Genomic DNA, 21,475 nt, shown 5'->3' with positions numbered 1-21,475 from the left:
AGACCCTCTCTGCCCAGAGCAGCACACTCACCTGAACTGCTCTGAGAGGTCTGCCCACTGTACCAGGCGCACACCATGCGAGAGCAGTTGTAATGCAAACTAGTATCAGGATTCATTGTATACTCACGCCAATGTGAATGGATTATCTAATGGGGTGGGGGGTGGGGAGATGATTAGATTAGAGCCTGATGTATGCATACAAATTTATTATATAGTCTCTTACTGTACACCAGTTCACTCTATCCGTTGCGTCACTGGCTGGGGGTTGGGACAATTGTAGCGAGACTTTCCACAGGCGTAAAACACAATTGGACCTCCCACGAGATTTTCCACTTCTATCACCAAACTGACCGGAAAAGAATGGGAGGGGAAAATCCCAGCCGAAATATCAGGGATCACCAGGAAACTCTATATATTCACACGACAGACGTTTCACTTGACAGCAAGTACCACATTCAGTGTGGCCTCAAATTCTATCAAGAGTCATTATAACCTATTTTATATATTCACTGTATCCTCTTATTGTACACCTGTTTAGGTATTCCTCCATTGTGTACTTGTTCAATAGTAATTGTCCACCTATCATGGTATGCCTGTTCAATGTCACCCCTCATTGCATTCATAATGTACCCTCTCCTCCCATACACTTTCATTGTACACTATCATGGTATCCCTGTTCATTGCACCTGCTCATTGTACCTTCTTGTTGCATATCCACTGTACATTCTCATTGTACACTGTACCAGTTCACTGTTTATTCTCATTGTACACATACTGTACCAGTTCACTGTGTACCCACTGTATATTATCATTATACACATACTGTATCAGTTCATTGTGTACCCACTGTACATTCTCATTGTACACATTGTACCAGTTCACTGTATATTCTCATTGATCACATACTTTACCAGTTCATTGTGTACCCACTGTATGTTATCATTGTACACATACTGTCTCTGTTCACTGTATATTCTCATTGTACACATACTGTACCAGTTCACTGTATACCCACTGTACATTTGCACTGTACACACTGTACCAGTTCATTGTATACTTACTGTACATTCTAACTGTACCAGTTAATTGTATACCCATTCACTGTACGCTCCAATTGTTTACCCACAATATAAGCAGTATGCCTGCTATGAAACTCCATCATTATGTATGTACTGTACTCTCTTACTGTACACCCGTTCACTCTACCCCCTCATTGTGTACCCAGTGTACCTTCGCACTGTATACCTGCTATGCCTTCTGATTGTATACCCACTGTACCCTCCCACAGCATACCTATTCACTGTATTTTTTCACTGTGTACCCACTGTACTCTCCCATTGCATACACAATATACCCTCCCATTGTACATCCATTCACTGTATCTTCTCATTATATACCAACTGTACTTTCCCATTATATACCCACTGGGGAGTTGGTTAGCTCAAGTGGTTGGACGGCTGGTTTATGTTGCAGAACAATGGCAACAGAGGGAGTTCAATTCCCATACCGGCTGAAGTTATACATGAAGTCTCCGCCTTCTCAATCTTGCCCCTTGCCTGAGATGTGGTGATCCTCAAGTTAAATCACCACCAGTCAGCTCTCCCCCTCAAAGGGAAGAGCAGGCAATGGTCATCTGAAATTATGGCAACTTTACCTTGGTTTAGCTCAGTTGGCTGGATAGCTGGTTTGTGATGCAAGGCAGTAGCAACAGTGCAGGTTCAATTCCCATCTTGGCTGAGGTTATACATGAAGGGACTATCAGTGTTACCTGAGACTTTACCCACTGTACCCTCCCATTGTATACCCATTCACTGTACCTTCTCATTGTATACCCACTGTACCTTCTCATTGTATCCTCATTCACTGTATCTTCTCATTGCACATCATTTTACTACATCACCCACTCTCTGTCTCTCTACCTGTATCTCTCCGGCTGCCTGCCTTTCTCTCATTGCATATGATTCTCCTTTTGTGTTCATCCTCTCTCTATCTGTTAGGCTTTTTCTCCCCCACCATCATTCTCTCCTTTCTCTCCTTTCTCTCTCTCTCTCTCTCTCTTTGCTGCTGTCAATCTCTTTCACTGGTCCGTTCATCTCTCTCTCTGGTTGTTGATCTTCCTGTCTGTCTCTCCCCTTCGGTTTTTCTTTTCCCCTCCCTCCCCCATTCACACACAGGCCTGGAGTCTCCTTGCTGAGCAGTGCTACCCAGCAATTTCAAATCAGTTCTGTCAATTCGGGTATCAATGGTGTGATATCAACACACAACTATTGATAGTTTACTGGTGAAAACATTTAAGACATTTAGACTGTTGAAAATTGGCAGCATTTAATAATTATCAATCCACTGAATTTTATAAAGTATTAAAAAGCAGCACAAGGACACATTGATTTTAACAGGGAAAGCAGAGCATTCCCGAGCATTGCCCTGTACCTGCATGATTGCTCCATTAAATTTCTGTTCCCTGTCATTAATTAGTCTCTTGAATTTGCAAAATGATTTTTCCTCCTCAGTAATGCCCTGATTTTTTTATAATGAGATTACTCTCCATAAGACTGGATAAATCCTCCATGTCCTGCAATTCCTGCCCACTCTAACCGAAGCGTCCTATAGAATAAAGTGTGGAAGAGTCAGAAACCTTAAGAAATCCTAATGATTGAATAAAAGAGAATTGCCTGATCTGATTGGAGTTTAAAGTGGCAACCCTTCCCGTTAGCCTGACCTAACCAGTGCTGAGAAAAATACTTTAAAAATATGTTTCTGTCTGCCATTTGACTCAGCCAGAAATCCGTGGTCTTTTTAGATAACTTGTTTCAATCATAAAAATACAAAAAATACAGACTTCTACCCCGATGCACCCCCCTTCCCCCCACACCCCACCTCCCAAGTAGCTAAAAGCAGGTTTAACCTGTGCAAAGTAGATTTTTTCCAAGGTGTGAGAGGGAGAGTTATGAACTGTATTTCATGGGTGTGATAAGCTTTATATTACTTCATCTCATTATGATTTATGTTATCAAATTGCACTGTATGTAAGTTTAATGATGAAAAGCCTTAATTTACTTGCATTATTGGAATGTTGAGAATTCTTTAAGTTGGCATCTTTTAAGTGCCAAAATGCTATAATGTAACTTTAAGAAAAAAAAACAGGAGTGAACTAAGTTTGTAATTAGGATATGTTTTCACATTTGCCAAAGCTAGGATACTGATTAGCTAGAAGGATGGCCTGAGGGCTGAAATTGTAAGTAAAGGGGACAAGTTAAAGGTACTTCGTTATTGGAAAGCCAGAGGCACCCTTCACACTGGTGAAGAATTGTAAATATAGACTACAAGAGAAGATTAGGTTGTAGGGAAGCCAGAAGTACTCTTCCCAACGGTCAGGAATGCAAATATATGTGTAGACGTTGTGTAGACACAGGTGCACAACTTGGGCTGAGTGTTGAAAAAGATATGTACAAATAAATAGGGGAGCATGACTAGGGTTTTTGCATTTGCCAGGGATAGCATTCATCTCAGGCTACAAGAGGAGGAGGCTCTTGCCAGGAGAGAAAGTTAGGAGCTAGGAAGTTAGCATTTGTGTAAGACATTGCCAGTTGACAGGTAATTGTCATAAGCTAGGGAATTGCTGTAGGAATCCAAAAGTGACTAACATAATTGTCACTGGGTTTGGGGTTTGCTGTAAAAGAAAATCTAGATCAGTATTAAAATCCAAAATAAGGCCTATAGAAAAAAGTAAACAGTTTTTGTCAGGAAACTGCTCTCAACTTGAACGAGAGAGAGAGAGAGAGAAAAACCCTCAGCAAGCAGCTGAGAAACATGCAGCTCCAGCAGTTAAAGTAGACAGGGAAATTAGAGTTAAAGTCTTAAAGCTGTAAAAGGGTTTTAATTGCATGTTAGAGGTAAGTTGACTAAGGCAAAATGTCAAAGAACATTGTTAATCAAGAGACCAGGCTCAAGGAACCAAGAAGAAGAGAAGACCCCAGAGTCCTGGGATCCACAGGAAATGCAATGTATTGTGTCCTGCTTCGACTAGTCGAATATTAAGTATTAATCTTCGTTGTCCAATTATCCTTGATATTTTCCATTCTGTAATAGTTATTGTCCTTTTTGCCAACATGGTTATTCCCTGATAAGATTTTTTTTTACTTTGGGGTTGAGTACAGATACTAAATCCCAACAGCTTGGAGACCAGTGTAACAGAAATTATAAAGGTTTTATTTCAGGTTCTCCTACTACTGGCCTGTGCTGTCAGCTGGTTTCCCAGTTACAAATATGGAGCCCCTCAAGTAACAACAAAATTGGGGATGGGATGATTTAGCGATCTCATTTGTTTTTCTTTCAAATTGCTTTTGATATGATTTGATTTATTATTGTCACGTGTAATTAGCATACAGTGAAAAATATTGTTTCTTTACTGTTTATAGAGAAGGAAATGAGAAAGTGCAGAATGTAGTGTTACAGTCACAGCTGGGGTGTAGAGAAAGATCAATTTAATGCAAGATAAGTAAGTCCATTCAAAAGTCTGACGGCAGCAAGGAAGAAGCTGTTCTTGACCTCAGACTTTTGTATCTTTTTCCCGACAGAAGAAGGTGGAAGAGAGAATGTCCGGGGTGCGTGGAGTCCTTAATTAAACTGGCTGCTTTGCCAAGGCAGTGGGAAGTGTAGACAGAGTCAATGGATGGGAGGCTGGTTTGCGTGATGGATTGGGCTACATTCACAACCTTTTGTAGTTCCTTGTAGTCTTGGGCAGAGCAAGAGCCATACCAAGCTGTGATACAACCAGAAAGATTGCTTTCTATGGTGCATCTGTAAAAGTTGGAGAGAGTCGTAGCTGACATGCCAAATTTCCTTAGTCTTTTGAAAAAGTAGAGGCGTTGGTGGGCTTTCTTAACTATAGTGTCAGCATATCTCTCCAGGTTCAATAAAGATTCTCAATAGGGTGTTACAAGCAGAGCCCAACTGTTAAATTAAGTCAAAATTATTGAAACCGGGCAGTTCCATATCAGGCAGACTCTCTGGATCATTCAGTAACTTGCCAGGAAAACACACTTGCAATAAAAAGGCACTTTCATTTCAAAAATATTTTGTGATTTTCCCAGTGATAGTGAGCAGCATAATATCTCCTGAAGGATTTTAAAGTGGAATCACTTCTCTCACAGTGAGAGGTACAAACCAACACATGACCATTAAACTTCAACCCCTTCACTTTCAGATTTCATTGCACTGTCTATCACAACAATGAAATTAATCTCTGAGTGTATCTTTGCTTTTGAGAGAGAGACCAAGTGACCGCAGCACCTTGCGTGGAAGTCAGACACAATGTCAATATTGCTTACGCTCTGATTCCTAGCAACAAAGAACTCATTGAACCAGCAGATAGCCTCTGCCCCACTGTACTACAGTGGATTTTGTTGAGTGGGAGGTTTAACAATCTCTGAAGAAACTCTAATGCCAGTTGCTGCATGTAAAGAAATGCCTCAAGGAAGTTTTTTGCTTGCTTCAGTCTGAGGCTCGCAGCTCTGCAGCTTGCATTGGTGCCTGACTTAAATTAAAGCATTTAAAAGTCACATCTTTTAAAAACTTTTTCAGACATAGCCCTCTGATTGGACATCAGATCCAAGAGACAGATTCACTTGTAAACACAAAAAGCCTTCTTTTTCTGAAAGCCTTTAGCATTACTTTTTCACTTACATTTCTACCCTGCTGCCTGGACTGTCTGCAGCCAATGAGCGCTACCAATCAGCTAAGTGGACACATGTTCAAAAATAGCATCTCTCCTTTCCCTGGCTTCACTAACTCACTCACAAGTATTAACTATGGGCACGCATCCGGTTTCCTCCCACAGTCCAAAAGATGAGCTGGTTAGGTGCATTGGCCATGCTAAATTCTCCCTCAGTGTACCCAAACAGGCACCAGAGTGTGGCGACTAGGGGATTTTCACAGTAACTTCATTGCACTGTTTAATATGAGCCTACTTGTGACACTAATAAATAAATTAAAACACCATTAACTGATCCATGCAGACAAATAGAAAAGTCACAATGAAAACACCTTATTCTTAACAAAATACAAGGACCATAACACAGGGCGTGGAAAGTTAAGTTCTCACACATAGCTTCCTGCTCAAACACAATGGTCCGAAATTTGCTCAGGAGTGCTCCTGCTCTATTTACCTTTGTAAAAGTGCATTCCTTTACACTTCCAGCAAAAGTACAGCAGTAATCAGGACCAACTTTGAGAAAATGCCAGATCAAGCTTTCAGTATGATTTTAATTTAAAAAACCCAAAATAAGTCATTTTTATTCAAGAGAGTCATCAGGCAAAAGGTTCTAGACCTAAAAATTGTTTCCTCACATTTTCGTGCACAGAGGTTATGATTCACTATCTGTCTGTGCCCGCTCCCCCTCTGACAGGCAGCATGCAAACTTTATGTGATTCTGGCATTCAGCTTAGTGGGACTGTGTTGCTGACTGGCTGAATGCGGGATGAACAGTGTACATGGTTAGCACGTGTTCCAACTAGTCCGCACCTCTTCAAGGAGAGCTGCACTTAGCAGAAGGAAACTGCTGCTGACTGAATTTAGTGCAATTGACTGGAAGAAAAAGCTGAACAAACGGAGCACCAGGGAATACAGAGGGCTCTAGCGTCCACAAACATGGCTCAGGAGGCCTTGATTAGAGATGTCGATAAGAGGAGAGAGATTCCTCGCCCTGAAACCGGAAAATGCCGCCCAAGGTCAACAAGCCTCTCCATGGTCCACCCCTCGCCTGCTACGATTCCCGTGGCGGGTGGAATGGGAAAATTAACCCCTATGATTCCACAGGAGGCAGGAGACCCTAAAGCGACACACTTTGAAAGGACTGGGAGCAGGTGACCAGGGAGATGAACTCCCACAATGCAACCCCAAGGACTTGACAGCGTTGCCACAAGTTCAACGACCTCACAGAGGTGGCCAAGCTCAGTGAATGCATCTTCACATGATATCATGTACACATTGCAGCACCAACATTTCCTGATGATTGATGCACCACACCCCCATCACTCACTCCACTGAAGAAGCTCAACATCATCCAGGACAAAGCAGCCTGCCCAATTGACACCCATCCACCACCTTCTCCATTCATTCCCTCCACGACTGATGCACAATGGCAGCAGTGTGTACCATCTCAAAGATGCACTGCAGGAACTAGCCAAGGCTCCTTCAACGGCATCTTCCCAACCTGTGACCTCTACCATCTAGAAGGACAAGGGCAGCAGACACATGGGAACCCTACCACCTGCAAGTTCCCTTCCAAGCCATACATCATCCCCTGAAACAATGAAAAAAGAAGAAATCATGGTGTTAGGAGTGACAGAGTTGGGCATTTGATGCCACCAAGATCATAGAGGATGACAATATGTTCTCGCCCATGCTCTTTCTCAACTATTATCCTCATCCTGTTTTCTGGCAATCTGTTGATGGTGTGATCATGTCTGCAGCTTTCCACAACTCCCCCTTCCCTCACCGCAACCCTGACCTTCCTTTCCAAATCCAGCTACTCACCACAAAACCTCCACAAATGTTCCACAGTGCCTCCACAAACTTTTCAATAGCAAGGAATTCAAAAGCATCTCAGCTGCAAGTCGAATGACTGGCCCTTTAAATAATGCTAGTGGGAAGCTCATGGTGGAATGTGTGTTCAGTGGACGTGCGCAGTCCAAGTTTTAGAAACATGTATCAAATTAGCCAGAAGGCTGTGTGACATCACATTTCCAACTCAAAAGTTTCCAGCCTGTGCTAACGCTCTTCCCGCTGTGGGGTGCTGGAAATAGCCAGAAACACTTTGGGCTTTCTGGTGGCGGAGCACCATCTTGCAGCCCTCAATCTGCAAACTTTAAGAAATGAATTCTCAATACGTGAGTGTCACTGTCAAGGCCACGTCTCACGCTCATCCCTGAGAAGGTAGTCTCTGAACCTCTGCGACCGGGTGAGAATTTCAGAATTTTGACCCGGTGATGAGGGAATAACAGCAATATATGTTCAGGGACTCGGAGGTGATGCCGTTCTCAGAAAATTGCTGCTCTTGACCCACTCAATGGTAAAGGTCAAAGGGAGGAAGGTTCTGTTGAAGTAACAGTGACTTACTGCAGTGCAGTGCATAGTTGTGGTAATGGAAGAGGTAGCTATTGGGTTTGGTGGCATGGGCAGCAATCAAGTGAACATCTCTTTTCTGGATGGTACTGAGCTTCTTGATTGTTGTTGTAGCTGCACCCATCCAGGTAAGTAGTGAGTGTTTTATCAGACTCATGATTTGAGCCATACAGATACTAAAGGAGGGTCAAAAGGTGAATCATTCATCACAGGGTAATCAGTTTCTGTTCTGCTCTTGTAGCCATGACATGGAATCGACTATCCCGATTTAGCTTCTGCTCCACAGTGCTCCTCTAGATGTTATGGTAAGGGAACTTGCTGATAGTTGTGACATTGAAGGTCAAGGGGAGATGACTGGGCTTTCTCTTGTTCACAATTACCTGATGTTGTGCTAATGTTACCAGTCACTTGTCAGCCAAGTCTGCATGTTTTCCAGGTCCTATTGTAAGCTGACATAGGCTGCTTCATTATCACAGGTTTTGTGAAAGGAGCTGATTCAACAACAAACATGTCCCAATCCTGACCTCATGATGGGGGAAAGGTGATTAATGCGACAGTCAAGGACACTTCCCTGAGGAACTCCGGCAGTGATATCCTGGGATTGTGATGATTGGCCTCTGAAAACAATGGTCAACTTCCTCTGAATCAAGTATGACTTCTTGATTGGAGAAGTCATCCAATCTATTGGAAAGTTTTCTCGCATTGACTTCAGTTTTTCTAGTGCTCCTTGGTGCCATACCTGGTCAAAGGTTGCCTTGATTTTGAGGCAGCGTCCTCTAGCACTCAATACTTGCATCCATTCTGGATCAAGGCTATGATGAGGATTGAAGGAAAGTTATTCTGTTGGAACTTAAATTGAGCATCAGTGCGCAGGTTATAGCTGAGCAGATATTGCTTGATGACACTATCGATGACTCCTTTCATCACTTTGTTGATGATTAGAATTTGCTGATAAGAAGGAATTTGCTGGGTTTGACTCATCCAGTTTTTTGTGACTAAGCCAATAACTGAGCAATCTTCTATAATGATGGGTTGATGTCAATTTCAAAACTGTTCTGTAAAAACTAGATAGGAAAGTACACAGGTCGCCAACACTGCAACTTTGATGCTGTAAGGATAAATAGCCTTTGCTCTGTCCAATGCACTCAGTCACTTCTTAATGTAGTTTGAAGTGAATAAAATAGACTCGATACCAGGGGTTGGTATCTCAGGAGAAAAGCAAACAGGATCGTACACTCAACACTTTTGGCTAACGGCACTGGGAGCAGCTCAGCCTTGTATCCTGCACTTATAACTAAGCTCCACCATAGCCGAGGATGGGAATATTCATGGCGCCTCCTTTTATCACAACATCAATTAGCACTGTTGATTGTTTGCTAATTTTGGTCTTTAGCATAGAATAGTCCTATATAGTAGCTTCATTTCTTTCACACCTCATTCTAAAGTATGCTTGCTGCTGAGCTTGGTATACCCTTCTACACTTTCCATTGAACCAGGGTTAATTTTCTGGGGAATGCTGACCATGAAGTGAGGGTTTTTCTGGGCTATGAAGTTACATATTGTGATGCTTTACAATTAAGTTGTTGCTGTTGACCCCATTGGATCTCCAGTTTTCAGCTGCCAGACCCATTTGAGTTCTGTCGCAGCTAGCATGGTGATAGTGCCACATTATATAATGGAAGTTGAGAATATGTTTTCATAGGATTGTGTGGTGGTCAATCCTGCCAATTCCATTGTGGACTGACATGCCAATGATCGGTAGGTTGGTGATGATGAAATCAGGTAGGTTATTCCCTCTTGTTGATTCTCTTAACATCTGTTTTAAGCACAGGTGGATCGCTACTTCCTTCCTCAGCCAGCTTGGTTAGTGGTCTTACTACTAAGATATTCTTGATATTGGAGCTGCTCTTCATGAGGTTTGGAGACAACATTGAGAGCTCTCAGGGCCATTCCTCCCTGACTGTATGGACGGAATTTTACCGCCTCGCCTGCCCAGAATTGGGGCAGGCGAGGCTCACAGAACGACATTCTCTGTTGGCCTCGGGTGGGATCTTACGAGCCTTGGACAGGCGAGGTGGTAAAATTCCAACATATATCTCTGTGCCCAACATCTGGTGGGCCTATCTTACTGATGGCACAGAACATACCCACGGGTGGTGATGGCGACATTGGCTGAGTGTGGCTCTGTCAGGCTGTTACATAAGAGGTCAGTGGTTCAACTCTCCCAATTGGAGTACTGAATCCAGATGTTGTGAGAAGAACTTTGCAGGATCAACCAGGCTGAGACAGCTTCAGTCTTATCTTTGATGTGATGTTTCACCATAACTGATAGATCCATCCAATTTTCAGCTTAGTGAAGTTTGTAGTATTTGTTTATAAATCTCGATGGCTTGCTAGGTCACTTCCGAGGATATTAAGAATCAACCACATAAGATGGGAGTTACAGAGTTTTCAGATCAGAAAGGAGAGGCAAGTTCCTTTCTCTGGTAAATTCAATTTCATTGCTGTTGGCTGACGCTTGATTCAAGGATGATGTCTACTCAGGGTGGCAAGCTTATGCCACAGGCCTTCATGTGACTGAACAGACCGATTCTCAATCCACAGATCTTTGGGCACATGGAGCAGGATATCCCACTAGACAGTGGGATCCAAAATGCAGGATTTGCTGCCTCTTCTTTCCTTCTCCACTGCCACTCTACCTCATCATCAAGATGTTGTGACACAAAGGACATTGTGGCTTGAGCAGCTTGATGTACAAGTCGTCAGCCATTTTGAACGAATGAGCTCGTCCTCAGTCATTAATGTCAGTACTGCCACATGGTAGGGAGAGCTTCAGAGTGTCCTTGAAGCACTTTCTCGGTCCTCTCCTGGAATGCTGGCCATTTGAGAGTTGGGAAAACAGAGCCTGGCAGAGGGGACACTTTTCAGCCATCTGGACACAGTGTCCAGTCCATCAAAGGTGACCTTGCAGGGGTTTTGCCTGAATGCTAATGGAGCTGACATCAAGAAGGACACTGGTGTTTGTCTATGATTGAATGCGGAGGATGTGACAGAGACATTGCTGAAGGAATTGCTCTGGCACTCCATGTGTCACCGGTACACAATCCAGGTCTCACTGCAATACAGGAGTGCGGTGATAATAACTACTCTGTACACTAGCACTTCTGTTGGCTTGCAGATGTCTTTGTTGTCACTCACTGTTGTGATTTGTAGAAGGCTGAGCTGAAGCAACTGAACCAGTGCCCAGACCTTTGGGTTTGAGCATAGTCCTCACCAGGATGGGTTCGACAAACACAATGCTGAAATATATAACCACCTAGAACAAAAACAAGCAACCTTCATTGCCTGGCAGAACAACCCAAGGTCGCAGGTGAAGAAGACAGCATTCCAAAAGATCAAGGCTGATGCCCAAAGACAAATCCAAAAGATAAAAGACAAGTGGTAAAAAGAGAAAGCCCAAGAGATCCAACACTATGCTGAGTGTCATGACATGTGAAGTTTTTTTGAAACCACCAGGGCCATCTACAGACTAAAGTCAAATGGACAAAATCCCCTTTCTCACAGGAAGAAATAACAACATTTTGAACAACTCCTCACCTGTGAACCCACAGTGGCAGCTGTAACTCTCCAGGCTGTCCCCCAGTACCCTGGGTAGAATCCATGGGTGAACCACCGTTGATGAGAGAGCTGCAACAAGCAATCAGATGGATGAAAAACACCAAAGCCTGCAGCCCCAATGGTATTCCAGCTGAGGTTTTAAAAGCTGGTGGGCTTTTGCTCACATCACAACTCCATGCACTCATCCGACAGATTTGGGAAGAAATAGAACTTCCCCCAGTTTCAGAATGTCACAATTGTAACCAGCTTGAAGAAGGGAGATTAAACATGCTGTGGGAACTATCAAAGCATTTCCCTCTTGTCCATAGCATTCACCTGAATCACCCACTTCCCATTGCAGAGGTTATCCCCTCCCCTGAGACACAGTGTGGCTTTAGACCTGTCAGAGGGACCTCCGACATGGTCTTTGTTGCCAGAAATATCCAAGAAAAATGTTGAGAATAATACCAGGAACTCTGCATTGCCTTCAGCGACCTGACCAAAGCATGAGATTTGCAAGTCTCACACCAAACAGCTTGCTGGCTCCATATTCCTCCAGCTAATCAGCTATGGCAGGCATCACCAATCAGACTCAGTGCAGCTTTCAAGGGCAGAAATTGTTTCCACTTAGGGATAGAGCTCCCATACTCAGCTGGTAAGGCTACCTGCAGCAATAAAGTTGCTGGGTTAGTGAGCACTATACCCCCCTGTAAAATTAATCCCACTGTGCTAATCGCAGGCCTGTGCTATTTGTTTCTTTTTTTACATTGCTATTATTACATTATCATTGATCTCACTATTTTAACTAAAAAATGAAAAAAAAACTAAAGATAGTGTGAAGTATCATTTCATTGCAGTAATATTCGTGATTAATGTTTTGGGCAACCATCCAAATATATTACAACCAATGGGCTGAAAATTGGTTTGCCCTGTTTTTTCGATGTGGAGGTTATGATTTACAACCTGCCCTCACTGCTCCGGTTTGAGGTGGGTTGCACATAGATTTTGTGCTGCTACCTCATTTAAAGGATTGCACCATAGGACTGAGCATCTCTCATGCTGCTGGTTGTTTTTGCAATGGGCCCAGTATTATTGTGCTGATAGCACATGATGCAGTCAGCCTTCTGTTCTTAAAGATGGTCCGTCCTTCTTAAAGGAAAGCTGCACTTCCGTGAAGGCTGCCAACAAGTGATTTTGAAATATTAATTTTGATTTGATTTATTATTGTCACATGTAATTAGTATACAGTGAAAAGCATTGTTTCTTGCGCACTATACAGATAAAGCATATCATAGAGAAGGAAAGGAGAGAATGCAGAATGTAGTGTCACAGCCATAGTCAGGATGTAGAGAAAGATCAACTTAGTGCCAGGTAGGTCCATTCAAAAGTCTGATGGAAAAAGGAAGGAAACTTGGAGCATGAGCTTAGGAAGAGGTCATCAAAATGCAGTGATCACGCAATGGAGGTGCACTCAAGGAGAGAAACTATGTCTCCACACTGGGACCCGAAGGCTCTCAGAGCAGACATGCTGAAGGGACTCAAAGAAGTTGGCAAGAGAGGTGAATGTCCAGAGTGTAGTGAAGAGGGCCTGTCATTAGTGCTGGAAGATTAATGACCTCACCCATGCGGTCAAGGTCAGTGAATGCATCTTTGCACTACCTCTCATACCATCCAGACCACCAGTTTCTCACACTGCCCAATGGTATCACACCTCTTGCCACCCACCCTGAAGCACTCACTCAACCTTAACATTCAAATATTCGACCTTACCCAAACACACCTTCCATTGTTGCCAGTCTTACACTCACTTCTCACTGGCTCCAGTTTCCTCCAGCTAATCAGTTATGGCAGACACGTTACCCATTCAGTGCTATGCAGTTACGACAGTCTCTGTTTCACTTACAGGAGAAAACAGGAGGTAGTAACTGGCTCTCGGCTCCATTCCCTGAGCTCGATGATGGAGCTGGCGCTTACAATTGTGGGGCCAACCACGAGAATGCCATGGCATCTGGCATCTTCAAGGTCATGATGTGGAGATGCCGGCGTTGGACTGGGGTAAGCACAGTAAGAAGTCTCACAACACCAGGTTAAAGTCCAACAGGTTTATTTGGTAGCAAATACCATAAGCTTTCGGAGCACTGCTCCTTCGTCAGATGGAGTGGATATCTGCTCTATCTTCAAGGTCAACAGGGATTATGGATGTTCTTGCCTTAAACCCTTTCTAAACTCCTTGCTCACAATCATATTGCTATCTGGCATGAAGCAAAAGTTACAAGTGTTAAGATGCACATTCTGTTTTCCACCCCACCCACTCCTCCCTCGCCACTATCCTCTTGGCAACAGATATGAGAACAGGTCTGGGAGAGAGCACGGAGAAACTGGTGAGTGGGCCTGAGAGAGAGCACGGAGAGACTGGTGAGTGGGCCTGAGAGAGAGCACGGAGAAACTGGTGAGTGGGCCTGAGAGAGAGCACGGAGAGACTGGTGAGTGGGTCTGGGAGAGAGCACGGAGAAACTGGTGAGTGAGTCTGGGAGAGAGCACGGAGAGAGTGGTGAGTGGGCCTGAGAGACAGCAAAGAGAGATTGGTGAGTGCACCTGAGAGAGAGCATGGAGGACTGGTGTGTGGGCCTGACAGAGGGCACAGAGAGACTGATTTTTGATTTGATTTATTATTGTCACATGTATTAGTATACAGTGAAAAGTATTGTTTCTTGTGTGCTATACAGACAAAGCATACCATTCATAGAGAAGAAAATGAGAGAATGCAGAATGTAGTGTTACAGTCATAGTTGGGGTGTAGAGAAAGATCAATTTAATGCAAGGTAGGTCCATTCAAAAATCTGATGACAGCGGGGAAGAAGCTGTTCTTGAGTTGGTTGGTACGTGTCCTCAAACTTTTGTATCTTCTTCCCGACGGAAGAAGCTGGCATTATTAGAGAGTTTACAAGAGTTAGAATGAAATTTTAGAAGCATAGAACGAGAGTAAAAGATAGAATTAGAAGGGGTGAGTGCGTCTGAGAGAGAACACAGAGACCAGCAGCAGGCATGAAAGGTCAAAACCCGCAAACAACATTCTAAAGAAAATCAAAGTTTGACGTTACAGGCAAGACGATAAGTGATTAATTGATGAGTAATTTTCTCTTTTTGCTCTCTAAACTAGGAGCTGGAAATTAAAATTTCAACCAGGGCTGAATTAATATGAGCATAAGCATAGAGCAGGTCTTGAGGTAATAATTACTGACTAAATCAGCCTTCTCAGGCCTTTTCATGTGAGAAACCACATTTCAATTTTTTTTCACTTGGGACCTATGAGCAAATTTCACAAAAATATGGTTTGGCATAACATTAAACATGAATTTCAAAAAAGAAGTTGAAGTAAAGAAACAATTAACTGAGTAAAAAAAACAGACAAATCAATAAATTGATAGTTTTTAAAAATTAATAATGAATAAAGATGACCATGAGAGTGTGAATATGTGTTGCGATGTGTGTGAGTGAGAATCCTGAGCCTGCGAGTTGACCAGACACATTACACACAAACTCTCTCGGATGTGGGTGTCGCTGGTTGGGCCAGCATTTGTTGCCCAACCCTAATTGCCCTTGAATTGAGTGGCTTGTTAGGCCATTATAGAAGGCATTTAAGAATCAACCACATTGCTGTGGGTCTGGAGTCACATATAGACAAGACCAGGTAAGGATGGCAGATTTCCTTTCCTAAAAGACATGGGTTTTTACAACGGCCAACAATGGTTTCATCATTAGACTTTTAGTTTCAGATATTTAGTGAATTCAAATTTTATCTTCTGCCATGGTGAGATTTGAACCCCCGTCCCCAGAACATTACCCGAGATCTTTGGATTACTGGTCCAACGACAATTCCACTACACCACCAATGCGCCCCCAAGGTTCTCACTGGGCAGTCTCTAACGACCCCATCACTCCCCTAACAGCCTGACTCTCTCTCTCTCTCTTTCCTTCCTTCTCTGAAACCATCTTCATTCTATGACTCTAACGAGGAAAGGTGCATTGCTGGATCTGCTGCTGGAAAATGAGTCTGGTTAAGTGTCTGTGGGGGAACACTTAGGTAAGAGTGATCATTGTATCATAAGGTTTAGACTGGTAACGGAGAAACGTAAGGACCGATATAAAGAATGTCTAGATTGGGAAAGAGCTATGAGAAGCACTCCAGCCAGCCTAAAATAGAACCAAACATTGACAGGAGAAACTGTAACAGAATGATAGGTGATTGTGAAGGAAGAGATGCTTCAGGTACAATACAAGCTTGGTATATTCCAACTGCAGCACTAGTGAAGAAAGCCAAAAATAGGCTTCTTTACATGACAAGGGAGATGAAGCAAAAAATGATGCATTTCAGGTGAATTCTTCAGGTGAGAACCAGGCCAAATACACCATGTTGAAAGGAAAGGTGAGAAGAATGTTAAGAGTGGCAAAGAGGGAATAAGAGAAAAGAATGGTAGTCTGCATCAAAAGGACCTCAAAATCCTCCAACAGTAATTGGATAGTTAAGAGATGGAGGGGTCCTATTAGGGACAAAGAAAGTGATATGTGCTTAGAAGAGCAGGACAAGGCTGCAGTACTCTGTGTCATTGTTTATTTTTTGAAAGGCAACATAGCCATAGTTAGTCTTCTTCACTGAGATTCTCTCTATTGTAGCACAGCTCTGTCAATGATCAGTCTCTTTTTCCTAAACTCCAACTTTGCTCTTCCAATGAAATTTCATGGAGGGGCACAGAGACTCTTCTCCCTATAATGCCCTCTACCCCTGCTGAAGAGCCATGCCTTGGAACAAGCTGATATGATTGATTAAGTTGAAACTAGCCAAACTGTCTTTCACAAAGTGCCCCAAGATGGCTCTTCTGGACACAAATACTTTGGGATGGGAAGTCTGACAAGGATTTCAAATGAACCAGACTGGTGAATGTGGAACTGACAGCTCAACCATTTGCATGCTAATTTTCACGTTGCTTAACTTGCCAGCAGACTGTAGCAGTGAGCCGCCCTTGCCCGTTTTGAAAAAAATGCTTGACTGATCTAGTTGAGTTAATGAGCAAATTATGGTAATTTTGTTATTACAAATGCACAGAAATTTGGGGAACAATTTATTCCTAGATTGATAAATGCTTATATTCCACTGATTGCCATTGGCTATAATGTTTTTCCCACCTTAAAACATTTTTAAAATAAGGTTTTTTTTTGGTAAAATCTCACAGTTAGATTACAGCAGACAGTACAAGCTTTTGGACGCAGTGAAGGTGAAATCGGTCTTGGTCAGTAATGTGAAATAGATTCTCAGCGAATTGGGCATCCATTTTGCTCTGCCTGGATTTCCTTTTCCAACTGAAGTCAGCGGCTGAGAAAATTGGGCAGAGTTGTAAACCGCGGTGAGTAAGCAGTCTCTCTTCCCAAACATGCTCTGCCAGCTAGTGAAGAGTCTCATTCACAGATGGCACTAACTGAGAATCACAGATAGACGGCCACGTTGAAAACTATGGGCAAAATGATCTCTTGGTACATGTGGGTGTGATTCTACACAGGAAGAGTGCATTTGTAAGATCTGTACTTGTACCAGAGCAAGGTGGACAGAGAAAGCACTCCAGGACTGAAACAACTGATTTAATAGAATATTTCTGCCTGAACCGAGGTAGGAATTGGTGAGAATCCGGCAGAGTGATTAAGAGAAACAGTACGCCTATTTCATTTCAATCACATTGTTTCAACATGTACAAAAAAGATAAATTTTGTTTTGGAAGGCGTGTAACCATCATATTAACACAAATTACTAGTCTTCACAAGGGCAATTAGGGATGGGCACAAATGCTGGTCTCGCCAGTGATGCCCACATCCCATAAAATAATTTTTAAAAATAGACCCACCGCTGTAAGCATCATGAAAACAAAAGGCTTGTGCAATGTTTATCAGCATTGCATTCGTATCCACTCCCCTGGGGATCAATATATTATTTGGGATGGATTTCCAAGATTGGTATGTGTCACAAACTTTGGTGACATTTTTAATTTTTCCTTGTTTGTTGATCATTATTTTCTATCACTGTTAATTCTGTGCCTGCCAAGTGGATAATTGAATGTGTGAATGAGAGACAGACAGACACAGGAGACAGATGCAAAGGAAGGAAGAAAGTAAAACAAAGAAAGAAATTCAAAGAAGGAGAGACACATACACAGAGAGTGAGATTTAGAGAGACGGAAAAATAGCATATCCGATACATGCCCAGATTTTCTGATCCTGCCCACCACAGGAATTGTCGAGGGTGGGACAGAAAATTTGACAGACCAGCGAGAGGTCCGTTGACTTTGAGTAGGAATTTCTGGTTCCACGGCGGGCAAGACCAGGAAATTCTGCCAATAGAATTACATAGCAAATCAAACACAGAAACAAGCCATTTAACCCAACCTGTCCACGCCAGCTCCACTTATACCTCCTCCTATCTTTCCTCAACTAACATTTATCAGCATTTCACTTCTCTCTCATATACCTATCCAGCTTCCCTTAAATGCGTCCATATTATTTTCCTCAACCACGTCCTGCAGTAGTCGGCTCTGCATTGGGTAAAGAGGTTTCTTTTGAATCCTCTATTTGATTTCCTGGCGACTATCCTATATTGATGGGCTCTAATTTTGCTTCTCCCCTCAAGTGCAAACATTCTCTCTGTGTCTATTCTATTGTAACCTACAATAATATTAAATGCCTTTGTTAGGTCACCCCTCAGCCATATCCATTTGAAGACGAAGGAGATGCAACTTGTTCATCCTTTCCTGGTAAGTACAATATTTCTAGTGCCACCTTTGTTAAAGAAAACATTCTGACTGGCCTCTCCAATGTCTTTATACCCTTTTAACAATATGACACAAGCAGATGTGTACACAGTATCCAAATGTGAGATAACCAAGGTTCGAAACAAGTTTAGCATAACTCCTCTACTTTTCAATTCTGTCCCTCTAGAAATAAATGTTTGTGCTGAATTTGTTTTTTCATAGCCATATTAACCATGTAATTTTAGTAATTTGTGCTCCCAGATTCCTTTGTTCCTCTACCCTATTTAAATTTTTATTTTCTAATGTTTGACCTCCTTATTTTCTTGGTTGCAATTGCTGGCTTTGCAGTCAGTCAGTAAACTAGTGTTTGGCTTATTATTGTTCATGTAACACGGAGTCACATCATTAATAAATAGCACTGAAAACTAATTTGTTAAGGGTCATTTAAAAATAAAATGCATGTTTTCATTAAAAACAAATTACCGGTCTTCTTAAAGGACAGCTGGGCTTCTGAGTCCTGTTTAATGACTAGATTTTCTACCCACATCACTATCTTGAACATCAAACCCTTTTTCTGTCGCTGAATGTTGAACGTCCCAGGAGATTAGTAAATCTGACAGTTAAGTGAAAGAAGAAATATTAGAGATGTATCTAAGTGTTTTATCCCTGTGGAGAAGTGTCTAACTGTATAGAGGTTAATGAGACCAGTGTCTTCACTCCTACTCCCAGTGCTTTTTCAGCCAGTAACTGTAAAAGAAATCCTTCTCTCCAGTGAACACACACAAAACCTGATACATTTCACAGAGCTCCCCTAAACTCAGCACTCTGCTCCAAATGCTGGATCTCACACTCACCAGGCACCATCCCTGTCAGCGTTGGGGCTGAGTAACTGCCCTGTGCAGCGGGGGGCACATGCGGAGGGTAGCCAGGAAGAGTCGTGCTGGCCAAATCACGACCTGGAAGACAAAACAAAATGTATGACACTGAGACAGGCTCTTAGATATGTCTCTGACATTAATGCCTGCGGCTCGTGCTATGATCAGGTCCCCACACCACCAACACTGTGAAAGCTGCTGTAATGACAACCTCTGGGACTGATGTCCGGTGGTCTTTCTAGGTAGGTGGTCTCTTAATGCAGGTCCATACACTGACTTATTATTGAGGCTGACATGACATCAGGTAAAATGAGGTAAGCATTGCTTTAATATGTTGCCAGGATGAGGGGATATAGTGAGATTACAGAATGAGGGAACACAATGAGATAATAGAATGGGTACATTGAGACTATAGACACAGATTTACTTAGATCTTGGACAGATGGGATACAGTGAAATTATAGACAAAGTAGATATGATTAGACTACAGACAAAGATAGAATAGTTAGATAACATCTATCACTATAAAAGACTACACACCTAAGCCACCATCAACAGGGACCCACCTGAGATGTGTTGTGTGAAGAGTTGAATGCTCGAGATTTCTGTTACCATGATAGGGTACATACCCGAGTGATTTTTACTATGAAGGGGTACAGAACTGCCATGCCTATCATGGTGAAAGGGTACACACCCAAAATGCCTGTTAATTTCAAGGGATGTAACAGTCCAAATATCTGTTATTTTCGAAGGTCACATGTCCCAAATGTCTGCTGTTTTCACAGGGGTACACACTTAAATTGGTGTGAAGGTGTCATAACCAAGACACCTTTTGTTATGAAGAGGTATATACCGAGATGGATATTATTAAAAAGGGATGCACATCCAAATGTCTGCTGTCACGAATGGGTACAAACTGGAGATGTCTTTTATGAAGGATATTCACCCAAGATGTCTACAATTATGACAAAATATACACCCAACACATCGGTTGATAGCAGGAGGTACCCATGTGAGACTCCTGTTGCTATGAAAGGAAATGCACTGTCAGTGCCTGTTGTTTTGATACACCCGAGATGCACACCCAATATGCCTCTTCATGTGAAGGGGTGCACAGTGAAATGTCATAAACTGTCTTTTTCTCCAGATTCTATCAGTTTCCAATATTTATTTTTGCCTCCTTTTTATTTCACGTAAGCCTAAGGCAGACAGGGGATTCTGGGGCAATAGTGACCCTGGCCCAAGCTGGGTGTGACTTTATATAAAGGTGGGTTTCCAGCAGCATTGGGACTGTGTGCTGGCGTCACACAGCTGTGTTTGGCATTGACTTGAATCACCAGTTACCAGCCTACACTACCAATATTTGTATGACACGGTACAATGAACAATCTACTTGCCAAGTTAATAGGATGGCAAGTGAAGCAATTACTAATGTGATGACTAGTAATGATTGCCTGGGCTTCTGGAAGCTTCGCCGAGGCTTATTGTTGATGTGCTAGCTCGGGCAATATATTCATGATGACTAAATGCTTAATATACCATGGGCATTTTTTCCTGCTTAGTCTTTCAAACAACTATTAGAAGAATCCAAACCCTGGATTCTAGTCTGACTAATAGGCATGAAAATCGATAATTATTGAGCCCAATTATTAACAGCTTTAGTGAAGCAGGTTCTTTAGTTGCATATTAACGTGTATCTGGTGCTAGGGCTAAAGTTGTTATTGCTCTTTTTATTCAATTCTTTGAATTAAATAGTTCATATTCCCAGCCCCAGCGACTGGTTTTCAGTCCAGTTTTTCAGCCTGTTTCAGTGAAAAAAAATGATTTAATCAGAATCATGGCACAATTGCCCACAAGCTGGGAACATTCATACTCAACTGAGTGGAGCAGAAGTAGATTTTTAAACATTATTTCACAGGATATGGGTCTATTTGGCTGGGTCAACATTTATTGCCCATCCCTAATTGCCCTTGTGAAGGCGGCGAGCTGCCTTCTTAAGACGCTGCAGTCCATTCAAATGTCCGATTAGAGTCACTGAGTTTGATCACTGGTTTTATTTGCCCATTGTTACATTATGAAAGGAG

The 21,475-nt window shown here is 42.5% G+C and overlaps 1 protein-coding gene across 1 annotated transcript in view; it reads right to left on the bottom strand.

Moving 5' to 3' along the window:
• Positions 1 to 21,475, bottom strand: part of pax5 (paired box 5) — a 211,493-nt gene that overhangs the window by 40,276 nt on the left and 149,742 nt on the right. Inside the window, exon 8 of the mRNA XM_078215355.1 lies at positions 19,371 to 19,472. Coding sequence (XP_078071481.1) covers positions 19,371 to 19,472 — 102 coding nt within the window. The remainder of the gene's footprint in view (positions 1 to 19,370; positions 19,473 to 21,475) is intronic.

The sequence above is a fragment of the Mustelus asterias genome, chromosome 6 (assembly GCF_964213995.1).
Source record: "Mustelus asterias chromosome 6, sMusAst1.hap1.1, whole genome shotgun sequence".
In the NCBI taxonomy this organism is placed as follows: domain Eukaryota; kingdom Metazoa; phylum Chordata; class Chondrichthyes; order Carcharhiniformes; family Triakidae; genus Mustelus; species Mustelus asterias.
This window is presented reverse-complemented; position numbering and strand designations above follow the sequence as displayed.